This window comes from Synchiropus splendidus, chromosome 13 (genome assembly GCF_027744825.2).
Source record: "Synchiropus splendidus isolate RoL2022-P1 chromosome 13, RoL_Sspl_1.0, whole genome shotgun sequence".
In the NCBI taxonomy this organism is placed as follows: domain Eukaryota; kingdom Metazoa; phylum Chordata; class Actinopteri; order Syngnathiformes; family Callionymidae; genus Synchiropus; species Synchiropus splendidus.
The window spans coordinates 2,081,892-2,094,270 of NC_071346.1; the positions used below are offsets into that span (position 1 = coordinate 2,081,892).

The 12,379-nt window shown below is 43.2% G+C and overlaps 1 protein-coding gene across 1 annotated transcript; it reads right to left on the minus strand.

Moving 5' to 3' along the window:
• Positions 1–7: 7 nt before the first annotated feature.
• Positions 8–11,226, minus strand: LOC128769033 (macrophage mannose receptor 1-like). Its single transcript, XM_053882277.1, has 31 exons — positions 11,154–11,226; positions 10,554–10,910; positions 10,267–10,437; positions 9,756–9,911; positions 9,575–9,685; positions 9,341–9,478; positions 9,085–9,270; positions 8,516–8,670; positions 8,285–8,398; positions 7,823–7,938; positions 7,596–7,744; positions 7,327–7,526; positions 6,816–6,937; positions 6,680–6,749; positions 6,450–6,603; positions 6,328–6,366; positions 5,972–6,266; positions 5,614–5,714; positions 5,235–5,383; positions 4,935–5,040; positions 4,732–4,859; positions 4,603–4,644; positions 4,111–4,137; positions 3,364–3,469; positions 3,013–3,239; positions 2,772–2,937; positions 1,861–2,019; positions 1,618–1,734; positions 1,284–1,442; positions 1,172–1,201; positions 8–1,105 (listed from the first exon to the last, which is right to left on the minus strand). The coding sequence occupies exons 1-31, from the start codon at positions 11,215–11,217 to the stop codon at positions 864–866; spliced, it is 4,356 nt and encodes a 1,451-aa protein (XP_053738252.1). The 5' UTR covers positions 11,218–11,226; the 3' UTR covers positions 8–863.
• Positions 11,227–12,379: the final 1,153 nt, after the last annotated feature.

The window sequence follows — 12,379 nt, forward strand, 5'->3', positions numbered from 1 at the left end:
TGACAGAGTGACAATTTTACAAGGATTAGAAAAAAAGGAGATTACAACCGAGAGTTATTGTCCACAACAATACATTGTACAGATGATAGGTGTTTGAAAGAGAAACAAATAAAGCAAAACAAAACACCTCCATTCATTGCCACGTGTTCATAAAGGTTGGTGCCATTTACGCACACAGATAGTCAGCCCGAGTAAATAGTCTGGAACCAGGTCGAAAAAGAGACCCCACATTCGACCAAACTTCACAGGTGATTGTTGGAGTGGAGTCATCATTTATATATCAATAAATATATTTTCGACGAAATGTACAAAATGAGGAAGTACTTTATGCCACTGTGTGTTTTGGGTGATAGCTGTTCACATTCAACGTTGCCTTTTTCCCATCATTGGTGAGTCACAGATACTGAGGTTGTCATTGGACAAGATGAGGAGTGAGTCCATTAGAGAGGCATGTGGCGGAGTAAGGAGATGTGTAAGACGGTTTGAGGGGAGACAATGTTGGACCAAGATGTTTAGAGAAGAGGACAGCAGCAGTGCGGTTAATGATGAAAATGGACTGGGATCAAGACAGCTGAAGGGGGAGGACCTCCTGTGACAACCTCTGAAATGACCAAAGAGGAGGAGAGAAAAGTCTGTGGACTTGATGAGAGTTGGTGATGCTTTGTTCAAATTCACAAATTGAAAATTTCTGACAGAACTTTCTGGTCCACATCTCCAAAAGTAGTGGTCGTTTTTGTTTGTTCACTTTGATTGGAACTCAGGGGAGGAATTTCCTTTGAGTATTGTATCTGATCCATCACACCAATGACATGGTGTTTGGTGCAAGCGTCAGGTGGTGTTTCCATCCTTGTGTTGCAAACACATTATATGTCTAGTATGTGGTCGTCTGCAGTGACGACGAGTTTGTTGACCGCCACCTCAGGTTCCTCTCTGCTGAAAAACAGTGGGTTATCAAAGTTGTTCAGATGCTCCACCGCAGGAAGGGGGCGCCGAGATTTTTGGTAGAATGCGAAGATGATGAGCAGTCCAACTCCAAGTCCACTGAGGACCACAACAGTCGCCATGGCGATGTGACTTCGACCTCGACGCTCACCAATAGAAGTTCCTGTGTGCAGCAAATATTTAGATGGAATAAGATAATACGCTGCAGAAAAAGAGGTGGTGTTCTTACCAGCAGTTGGAGACGGTGATGGCGGCATCACTAGATGTGGATTAGAACAGCATGTTAGATTCTTGTTTTAATTACTATTCCATATCTGCAGATTTCTTCCAGCGAATCATACCTTTGGCCATTTTGCAAATGAATGCTTTTGACATGTACACATTATCTGTGTGCCATGTCCCATCAGACGTTCTCAAGGCTCCATAGTCTTTGATCCCAGAATTGTTGAGTTGCATGTTTATGTAGTCCATGACTGCAGTGTCCTCCCACAACCACCGTTCTGTAGACACACCAAGTAAAAGCATCGGAATGTTCATTCAGTACATTGCCACTTCTATGTCCCTGTTATTTGCAGATGGTGGTTTACATATTGGAAAAGCATTTATTTTCAAAATCACTGGCCATTTCTCCAGTTGTTTCGTTCGATCCAGCTATTTGATGGTGTAGAATTGTACCTGTTCGGGTCTTGTACAAGCCGATCCAGAAACTGTCGAAGCTGTCTTCAAACATCTTTGCGTGAGTTTCAATGAACTTCTGTTCGTCTGGTTCCACGATGCTTGCAAGGTGTCCACCTTGAAAAACACTGTTGTGTCATTATCTTGAAATTGGACTTATTGTCAAAACCTTGGAATAGAGTTTGTACTCATTCACTGGCGTTTGATTTGGTTTGAGAAATGGCAAATGAAACAAGATCGTACCGTGTGTCCTGCAGTATCCAGAGGCATCGGTCCACCACATTCTGTTTTCTATGAATTTGTAGCAGTAGCCTTTAAATGGTAGCCAGGCAGTGTGGCTCCACTCGCTGTGTGTGTCTGGGCAAACTCCTGGGTGGACGCTTGGTGACGTCGGTGCAACAGCTGGGAAACAAATAGTATTGATAAATGGATGAGTAACTTTGATCACATGCCGTCATTAACACAGCTGTGATCTTGATTCACAAAGGTCAGCTGTGTCACGCTCTTCTTCTCTCTGAGTCCTTGGTAGCACCCACGCTCTTCACAGCCTCCTTCATCATAAACCTCTTCTTCATCTCATGCATTTTGGTCTGACACTGTCTCTCCTATCCACAAACCATCTGCCCTCCCTAACTTTGTCTCTGAACCTCTCCTCATACCCCTCTGATATCCTCACTGCTGATCTTTCCGGTCACTCCCATTGACAACCTCAGTGTCTTCATCTCTGCGTCTCATAACTCTGAACTCTAAACTGGACATTATGACAGCGCTCAGAATTGTCCTACAAAGCTCCCCTGACTCCAGAGCTGCTTCTCCTCTGTCACAGGCCACCCGTGACTGTTGCCTCCACCTCTTCCACTCTTCCTCCTCTTTCTCCACTTCACAGCCCCTGATCTCTGTCTTAATACAACTTTCATAGTGTTTCATTTTCTTTATGCATGGTGAATTCAAATATAGTTTAGTTTAGTTCTTATCTTTCATGTTCATGTTATTTTACTTTTTATTAGCTTCTTCTTCTTAGCTTTATTTAGCTCCTAAATATCCCCCTTAATTCATCCATTAATTCGGAGCTACAGCACCCAGAGTCAAGCTCCCCGGTTCATGGTCTTTCTTGAACTTGTGTGCGTGGCGTGACAGGTTAACAGAAGGCCCACCTGTCGATTTCTTACAGACGGCATAGGCTGTCCGATTGCAGTGAGCAGTCCTCCATCTTTCGTCAGTGTCCACGTACACACAGTGGCGGTCACGGCTGGGTTCATGCCAACCCCATCTAAATACTGTCATTTGCCATCCATCAATGAACTGGAAGTATCCATCGTCCTGAGGTGAAACATTTGAGTTCAGTTAGTGCGCTCACATTTGGGAGGTTTGTCATGTTGCTACGGAGCCATTTACTTTAGTCTTCCTCAGTCCAATCCACATGGAAGAGTTGAAGGTTATCGCCATCAGACTGACATAACTTTCTGAACGTTTGTCCAACACGCTAGCCAGCGTGGCACCGTCGTCCTCGCAGTGTTTCTTGGCGTCATCCCAAGCTAACTTCTGTTGGATCACCTTAAAAGAGTCATTCCCTAATTTGATGTAGTCTGTGTAAACCGTTGGCACATCCTTGAAAGACGGGTCTGTTGAGGAGTCCACACGCAACAGTTGGTCAGAAAACCCTGTGCTGTCTGGACGTGGACTTTTAATACCTGACAATGAATTTTAATGTGACAATGAAGTCACATAGTTCCTGGCAAGACTCACCAACTCTCCATTGACAGATGTATCCATTGGTGTCACTGCAGGATGCTGGCATCCATGTCCCGAGTTGCTGCATTGAGCGAGTCGACATGACAAAGCACTGTTTCTTCTGGCATGTAAAGATACAGTGGTTACTCAGGAAAAAAGGGCATGTTAGAGTGACAGCATCAAAAGGCAACATCTAGGATATTCTCTTATATTGGTGCACTCAAGCTGATAAAATTTCTTTGTCATGTTTGGTTGAATATATTTTTTTGCCCTTATTGCTTTTCAGAGTTAAATTTAGTTAGACAAATTGAAACGTAATTATACAGTCTTTGATATTATTTTAATAGACTTTATTACATTCATTATGTTGTTATCATATATGTTGTGTTTTCAGTTTTGTGAACTTTTTCAGTTTTTTTTACTCAAATGATGTAGCAGAAAAGCGCCCTCCTCAACGGTCCTTATGAATATTATGCCCCCCACACTTAAAATGAATTTATAGGATTGAAATTCATTTATGCAAATAAACTTGTGATTTCGAAGAAATGTATCATTCAAAAAAAGAAAACTTTTCAGACTTTTTGATAATGAAATGAAGCTACAGTATTTCATGAATCATTTAAGAAGAAATGGGTCATGTGAAGGTCTTTGAATGTCAATACTACTGCATGAGATAAAGACAGGGACCGCAGGAACGTTTTAATATCACAACTGAATGGATGAAGATCTTGTAAGTCATGAAGGTAATGCTTCTTTTCTTACCTTCCAAAAGTCAGTGAAGTAATGCACCTGAGAAATGAAAGAATCATGTCAGAGCAGTTCATGAACATATTTTCCATATTTCCAATACCAAAATACAGCCTTCTGCCGACAGTGAAAATGTTTGGGTCTGATCTGTGCAGAGTTTCCGCAACATGGAAACTAGTCTGGCTCAGTGCCACCACTCCTTCAGAAAAATATCTTTTTAAAAATGAAATCTCAAGTGATCAAACGTATTTTAACCAATCAAAACAAGCGGATAACGTACAACACATGGACTTGAAGGTGTTGTTTTCAGTGCGTTTTTCACAGAGGCGGTGTGGCTTCCTGGTGGAAGCCTGCTCTGTGTGAATGTATTTATAACAAAGACAAAATCATCATCTACACGTCCTCCTCTTAAAAGCCCACACAATTACAAATCATTCCAGTGTGGTCAAGACTGTATTTTGATTTGGGGCTGTGATGATTCCATGTAAAGAACGAATATATTCTTACGTATTGCCAGTCATTGATGTAGTACGATTGGTATCTATTCCACTGCAAGCAAAGTGACAAAAGTGAAATGTTACTGCAGCAAATACCAACAGGTCGGGCTAGTAGGTGACTTGTGAGATTGTGTGCTACCGCTGAATGGAAGGCAGAATATTTCAGTGCTCTTCCATCTGTCCAGTAGACGATGTTTCCATCATCTGCAGTCAAACCGAGCCACAAGTCTGTCTTCTTAGTAAACGCCATTTTGCTCATCAAGAACACTAGAAATGTGAAGAAGATTGGATGTTAGTGTTCATGGCTGTGATAGTTTCACTGCAAAATCGCTTCGGACAAACCATGTTCGTGTCTTGAAACAATCGAGGTCAGTTTTCCTCCCATTTCGTTGCACTTTGACCGTGCACCTTCCCATGTCTCCACGCTGTCATCGACGATTCTGTAACACTGATGTAGACAACAGTGAGATGATCATTTAACATTCTGCTCTTTCCTCGGTTTTCTGCTTTGATAGAAAATATTGTGCAGCTCTAATCCAAGACATGACTAATTCGCCATGATTTTGTTGAACGAGGCAAAGAGGTGATGGTGGCATCAATGTCTTCAATGATACAAAAACAATGACAAAAAGATCTGTGTACCTTTGAGTTCAGTTTCTCCCACTGCTCAGGGCAGCCACCTTTCATTGGAGGGTCTGTGGGTGGCACCACGGTGGTGTTTGCGGGCGCTGAGCTGCTGCGTTTGCAAATGAAGTCAAACTCTCTTCCACAATTTTGGTCCTGCCAGAAGCCTGGGAAACATAGAGAGGGGTTTAGAATTGAACCGCCCTTCCAGAAGGAGAAAGCAATGCACAACGACTCACATTTCACTTTTGCCATCATTAACAAAAATGAAGAATCTTTTATACAGTGTCAGAGGCAGCTCAGTGTTTAGCGAGTGGTCTCTCAGCTTGGTTAGTGACTGCCACATCCTCTCTCTGATTGTGTAAACAGCATTATCAGTGTTTAAAAAGCCTCTCACCTGTTGATGTAGTCAGAATGGCACAGAGTTCGTCGTTGTTCTTGAAAAGAGGTTGATTTTCTCCCCATCTTACAAATGTCATCAAAGATCCGTCCATCCACCTGTTGGAGGCATAGAAAATGGTAACATGGTCTAATTTGTCTACTTGTCATGCGGACGGAAGATGTTTGAAAATTAGGGAGGACAGATGCTTAAGAGAGGAGTAGACAGTGTTGGATCAAGAATGTTGGAGATGAAGAAGAGGAAGACAATACTGAGGGTCATGTGTCTGTTGGATGATGAAGAGGTAAAGGCAGAGTCTGACAGCTAGATCTCTGAGCAGGATCAACAGTATTTGACTCTTGTCGTTCATACTCACTGGAATGATCCGTCCAGTTCCACATTCAAACCGATCCAATTATCTCTTGAACTGGAGTGAATCTGCGCAGAAAAACTGATTGTTTCTGACGGAAACCCCAACCTTTCAACGAGCATCAGCTGCCCACCAACCTGTCTCCATAAAAAGAGATTCTCTGCCGCGCTCTGAATGGTGACCAAGTCCCCGTGTCTCTGTTTGCAGTAGTGACGAGCGTCTTCCATGGCTTTTTTTTCACTGCTGAAATAATAATGATGTCCTCGCCACTCAAGCCAGCCGTCAGCAGTCACATTATAATCTGAGAACATGAAGGTGAATAAGCTCGGTGTCTGTGATAAGAGAAGAGAGTTTGTACTCACCAGGAGGGCTTGGCGTGGGAGGGGTTTTTGGTTTCAGTCCTACCGTGGTTCATGGAAGACATAGATCAGTTTAACAGTGAAGAATTTGTTTCTCTGACAGTAGGTCAGTAGGACTTTATTACCTGCTGCCATTTGACACAGCCATCCGTTTTGTTTCTCGCACTGCACGTCCGACCAAGATCCATTGTTGTGTATGTCATTGAGATTTAATTCAACGCAAGATTCCACACTGTTCTTATTGTCTGGCTGCCCACTCGCCCAGTGCTGGAATTGCAACTGTGAAAGAGGTCAAAGCTGAATTTACATTTGAATTCATGGTGTTGAGTTCTTCATCAAATCAAATAAACAGTACCGGCGACCCGTCACTCCAGACGTAGGTTTTTGTGTCAGGAGCGCTAAGTCCAATCCAGATGTTCGCATATCTGAAAGGAAGCAGTTTCGTGCACGTAAATGTATTTGAACTGGTTCATTCACGTCACACGTCGTACTTGTTTGGTAGTGCGGTCAAGTCCTCAACACTGTGAAGGCTCAGCAGGTCTCCTCTCATGGCCTGGCAGTACTCTCTGGCCTCGTACCAGCCCCTTTTCCCCAAAGATGAGTCCAAAAATTCCTGTTGATCAGGCCACAGTGTCACTCACAGCAGTCAGCTGACCATGGTTAGGCAGCAAGATTTCCTTAGATTTGGATCTGGAGAATTTTAAATTGAAGTGACACCAAGCAACAGAACGACTAGACCAAGTCCCTGAGCGGTTTAAAAGTGCTCACTTGTTTAAGCATGTTTTTTTGTTGTTTTTTTTTCTCCTTCAACCATTCAGTTGATACTGTGGCGGCTTGGTGTTCTTACTGCTGAGATACAATAGTCCGGGTGGGTTCTGGACTGTGTAGAGTTATTCAGGACGTGGGAACCACAAATAGAGTTGGGCTGAGAGCCATCTTAATTGCAGTGTCTGACGCTTTCTGACAAGGCGAGTTTTTTTGAGAGGTAAAACAGCGGAAAACCTTGAAGCAGACGTTCCTCTTTCCCACTCGAGTCCATCCTTCCTCACACCGTGGTGGTTGTTGAGTCGGTGGTGCAGGAGTTAAATTGACACCCTCTGCCAGGTGCTTGCAGATATACTTCTCCTTGTTGGTGCACGGCAGTACGTCCCAGAGTCCTGCAAATATCCCTGTCGTCATGGCCACGCAGCCCTTGTTGGTACCTTGAAAGTCAAATGAACAACATTAATTATGGGGATGTGAATACATTTGGGATGTTCCAATGTTGCTACCAGGCATTTCGGCATTCCAGTGGGTGAATTTGACAAAAGGTGTGTTTGTCCACTCGAACACCTCCACGTCTTTCTGGTTAGAAAGGCCCAACCAGAAATACTTCTCTGGTCTGGTTCCCACCAAGCTCACGAGGAAGGCATTGTCCACACTACAGAGGCAACACAACTGTTATTGTTCCAGTAAATTCAGTAGTTTACTTTGACTCAGGAACAGATCAAAGTTTTACCCATTGGAAACATCAGCCAGATAGGAACCTGAACTCTTGCAGTGTTCTCCAGCTTCTTCAAAGGTTTTCGTTTGTGTCCCAACGAGATAGCAGTACGAGCCATGTCTCCTCCATCCCTGTCAGAGCCACATCAAAGTTAAAATCGCTGAGAGCGTGGCAAGCTCTGCTTCTGTGAGTCTGAATTACAAAAGGATGTTTGCCTGGTGGCTCGAAAGTTAGAGGGGTTTAAATGTACGCTCCCGTTGTTATGTGTTTTGTGTTGGGTCAGTTGTTTTCCTGCTGTTTTGTACTAGAGATGTTATGTTGGTGCAACACTTGTTTTACTTGTTTACTCATTTAAATCAACCGGATCCAGAGATGGTGGTTGCCAATATTTAGCATTACTTCCAACATTAGAAATAGAAAAAAGCAAACGAAAGCTGTCACAAAAGTAAATGAGTGTTGAGCGTGTGGCACTCTTACAGTTTTACAGCCACTGTTTACGTCCACTTCATCTCCTGTTGGGTGTGTAGCACTCGGTTTCATACAGATGAAGCCGTGCTTTTCCTCACATGATCGATCTGCCCAGTTCCCCCGCTGAAACAACAAACAGGTCATAAGAATCCATAGGTCTACTTTTACAGTGTGACTGTTTCTTTAGAAACCATTGTCTTTACGCGATTCGCTTCAGTCACCAAGAACACCCATGCTCACCTCTCCTCTGACGAGGACACATTTTTCTTTGTTGGACTTGACGTCAGGTTTTAAAAATTCCCAGCTGGTGAAGCTGACGGTGGAGTGGTCGCTCCAGTCGAACAAGCGGCGGATCCTCCTGTCGTTCAGGCCAATCCAGAGCTCATCACTGGGACCTGGGCCACAGACAGAAAATAACGTTCATGTTTTCGTCATTGTGTCGTATTGTATTATTATAATGTCCTTCATCACCCAGTTAAATAAGGTCCTTTCAAGTCATATAAGAGTCGAACGATTTGAATTGTTTGTGAACCATTGGATCACATAAGACTTGATAACAGCTTTTGTTATGGAAACGAGGCAGAATTTTCTTTCACTTTTAAACTCATTTCTGAGCTTGTCCTTTTTAATCACTCCCGCTCACGACCTCAGCATATTGTGACTCTGATTCTGTCTTTGTTTCAGACTCTCTCAACATTGTACTCTTGAGGAATAAGGTCACATCGATCCAGTAATGTGTCCATTTTCTCACTGTGTAAATCAAAACTAAATCAGTTCAGTGAGAATTGCGTCCTGATGTTGTCATGTACCGTATCCAAGTTGAGAAATGACAAAGCCTTGTTCCTCCACATTGTGGATGCTGACCAGATCGCCTCGTTGGCTGCGACACTCTGCTTGAGCGTCCAACCAGGTCTTCTGGTCTCGACTGAGTAGAAAGCAGTGACCGTTGTAGGGAATCCAGGGGCTTGAACAGAATCTAGTATTGTCTTCTGGCACTGTTGTTGACAAGACATGAATGTGTTAACTGCAGGACTAAACACAAGGACCTCACAGAAACGTACGTACTTGGTGTAGGACGTTGCAACGTAGGTCCGCTGTAGCAGATGTAGCCGAGCTTCCTGCTACATGGTGCATTTTGCCATGCATACGTGGAGTCGGGATGAAGAAAACCACAGACGTGTCCCGGAGTTGCAATCGGATAGTCTTGTAGAGAATGAAATCTGCATTACTCTTCTTCCTCCCCTGCCAGGGGTTGCCACAGCACGTCTTTGTATTTGAAGGGGGACCATAGAGGCCTACCTGAGTCCCAGTTGATGTATCGGTAGGGCCTCTCATCAGACCAGTGCCACCCGTGCTCTGAGTCAAACGTCAGCCCATTCCAAAGTTTGGCTCCGTTTCCTGATAGTAGTCCTGTGAAGGTGTGAGGGAGATGGTGAAATGATGTTTCAGTCTGGATGCCAGTGTTGTCACATTGATGTACCTGTAAGGTAAGCATGCTCATGAGGGTCAGTGATGCTGAGCAGTGACGCCCCCTGCTGGTTGCAACTCTTTTTCGCTTGAGACCAAGTCAGAGTGGAGCCATCGTTGATTTGGTAGTACGCCCCGGTCACTGGATGTTTGGTCCACTGGTCTCTGGCTGCAGGAATTAAGGTTTTCTTAATGGGCAATCTGCACTTGCAAGTCATGTGACAATACAGTGTCGTATTGAAGTATTATTTCCTCATTGCGTTCCTATTGACACACTTTTGCTTCTTTCTTCATTCTTGTCAGTGTTATGATGAGGTTTGTATGGTGTGTTGGAGGACGAGCTCTTGTTCTGCTTGGCTGTAGGATTTTGGTCCAAGATGTTATGGGTGAATCGCCTGCCTCCAGGAAGTCCTTGAGACATGAGTCATAATTTCCTGTCTTGGAGTGAGGACCTCCAGCATGTCACCGTGGGTGATTTTATGGCTAAAATTCCAGGTGGTTCATCATGCAAGTGGTATACTTACATTGAGTTGGGCAGTATCCCCAAAGCTCTTTTTCAGATTTGGTTTGAACTGAACACCAGTCCTGACCGTTTATGTCGTCAGTCTTGGTGCAGTCACTGTACCATTTATCTTTGTAAAAAAAGGGAAACATGCAGGGCCTCCCGTTGGCGTTTCCTCCGATGGTGAACAACTCTGGCATCAGCAGATTAGAAAGTCAATTTCAGTTTCAACAATCCACTTCATTTATTTTTTAAACTCAAGTTCAATGATGAGTATTGCAGGTTTCAAATGTGACGAAGTCAACATACCTCTGAATGTTTCAGTGCACGCCGCCCTCCCGGTCTCTTTGATGTGAAGGTGTGTTAAAACGCTTGCACTTCTGGTGAGCGTTGGATCGCTGTTCGAGCGTAAATAAATGTAGAGTTCTTGACCTTTGAGCGCGATCCCGTAGGTGTTCCTACATTCCCACTTTTGGAGTTCACTGTCTTCATCACAGTCGTAAAGGCTGACTCCACTTCCCTGAGTTCTGCCTTGGGCTCCCAAACACTTGGTAGTTGCGACGTCCAGTAACCGGTCTCCACTGGTCCAAACGAATTGAAGGCAAGGCCCCGTACTGACCCGCAAACAAATGCGAAAATATCTGCTGGTCAGTGTAAATCCCAGACCTGCAAGAAATATATACATCATTATGATGTGCTGGTTGTAATATGAATAAAATACGAATGTATTCTAAAAAAAAAAAAAAAACAAAAAAAAAAAAACATCATTGGCCACATAATTTGGGATTTAACCATAATGAAACATTTTAACATTAACTGCTAAGATACAAATCGTCTTCATCGACATCAGTCTTAGCATAATTTCCATTTTTGTCTTAAAATGATGAAGAAAAGAAAGGTGTACTCTACCGAGAGCAGCAGGAGCCAGGAACACAAGGGTGAGACTCAGCAAAGCCACAGTATTTGCCTTCATCCTTGTTGTTTCGCGCTGTCCTCATTGGTTGCTGGTCAAGGGCGCTGCTTTTATTTGGGCACAGTGATTCCGTTTCTGCCTTTGCTGAGATTTGCACTTTGACAAGGTGCTGGCCTTTCTTCCTAGGAACTATTGAGCAATACATGCAGGGAATATGAGTTGACCTCTAAACGTGTGAATGTCTCCATAAATCAATGTGTATTGCTTTTTCAATCATCCGGATCCTTAGTTGATGAGCTACTGACCAAACTGAGCAACGATTCGTTCATTCATAAATGAAGTACAACAGATTTTAACCAAGTTTGCTGCCTTTACTTTTATACATTCATTCACTTTCCCACCATATTTATATGGCTTGGGTGATACTTTAAACTGTTTTATTTTAAAATGATTGACTTCAAACGTTGAAAGCAAAAATAAATAAATAAATAAACTTACAGTGATTCATGACTTCCATGTCCAGAAAGTCTGGAATCATTTTGCTGGAAGTGCTTTTTTGGGTACATTTTCACAATTCTCAGCTTGCTGTCATCAGTGACTCGTTTCCTTCCACAAGTGACATCCTTTTTTTGTTCTTCAAACGTCAACATCCAGCAACCAAGATACTGTTGTCGTAATATCCAGTCATAAGCAATGAAGAAGTCAAAGATAAACCTCTCATTTAAATAACGCCGCACTTGTATGTCCTGTCACTAACAAAGAGTTGGCTGTCTCTTTTGGCTTCCTGCTCCATCTCGTTTGGTTTATGGTCACATTTAGTCAGGTGTCTGTTTGTTTTAACTGATTAACTGAAGGTCTTTTTCACTTTGTCTGGACATATCAAACATACTCAGATGTATTTGCACCAAAAAAACCTAAAAGAATTAAACGTGATGAGCTACGGACAACACCGACGATCACGTGACTCACTTGGCAAAGGTACTTAGTTTATCACCAAAGTAGTTTACAGGTTTTACATGTTGTTTATTTTATGAAAAACAGTGTTTCACATTTTGAAGTCTTCCAGGTCCCAAGCCGAGCACCATGTGTTTCCTCTTCATAGAAAACCCCCTGCAGTCCATCTGATCATTTCTGCGATCACTTTGTGTCTGACCACCCTTCAACTCACACACTGCATAGCGCTCTCATTTGATTGTGATCATAATCTGGTGCGTGGAACAAC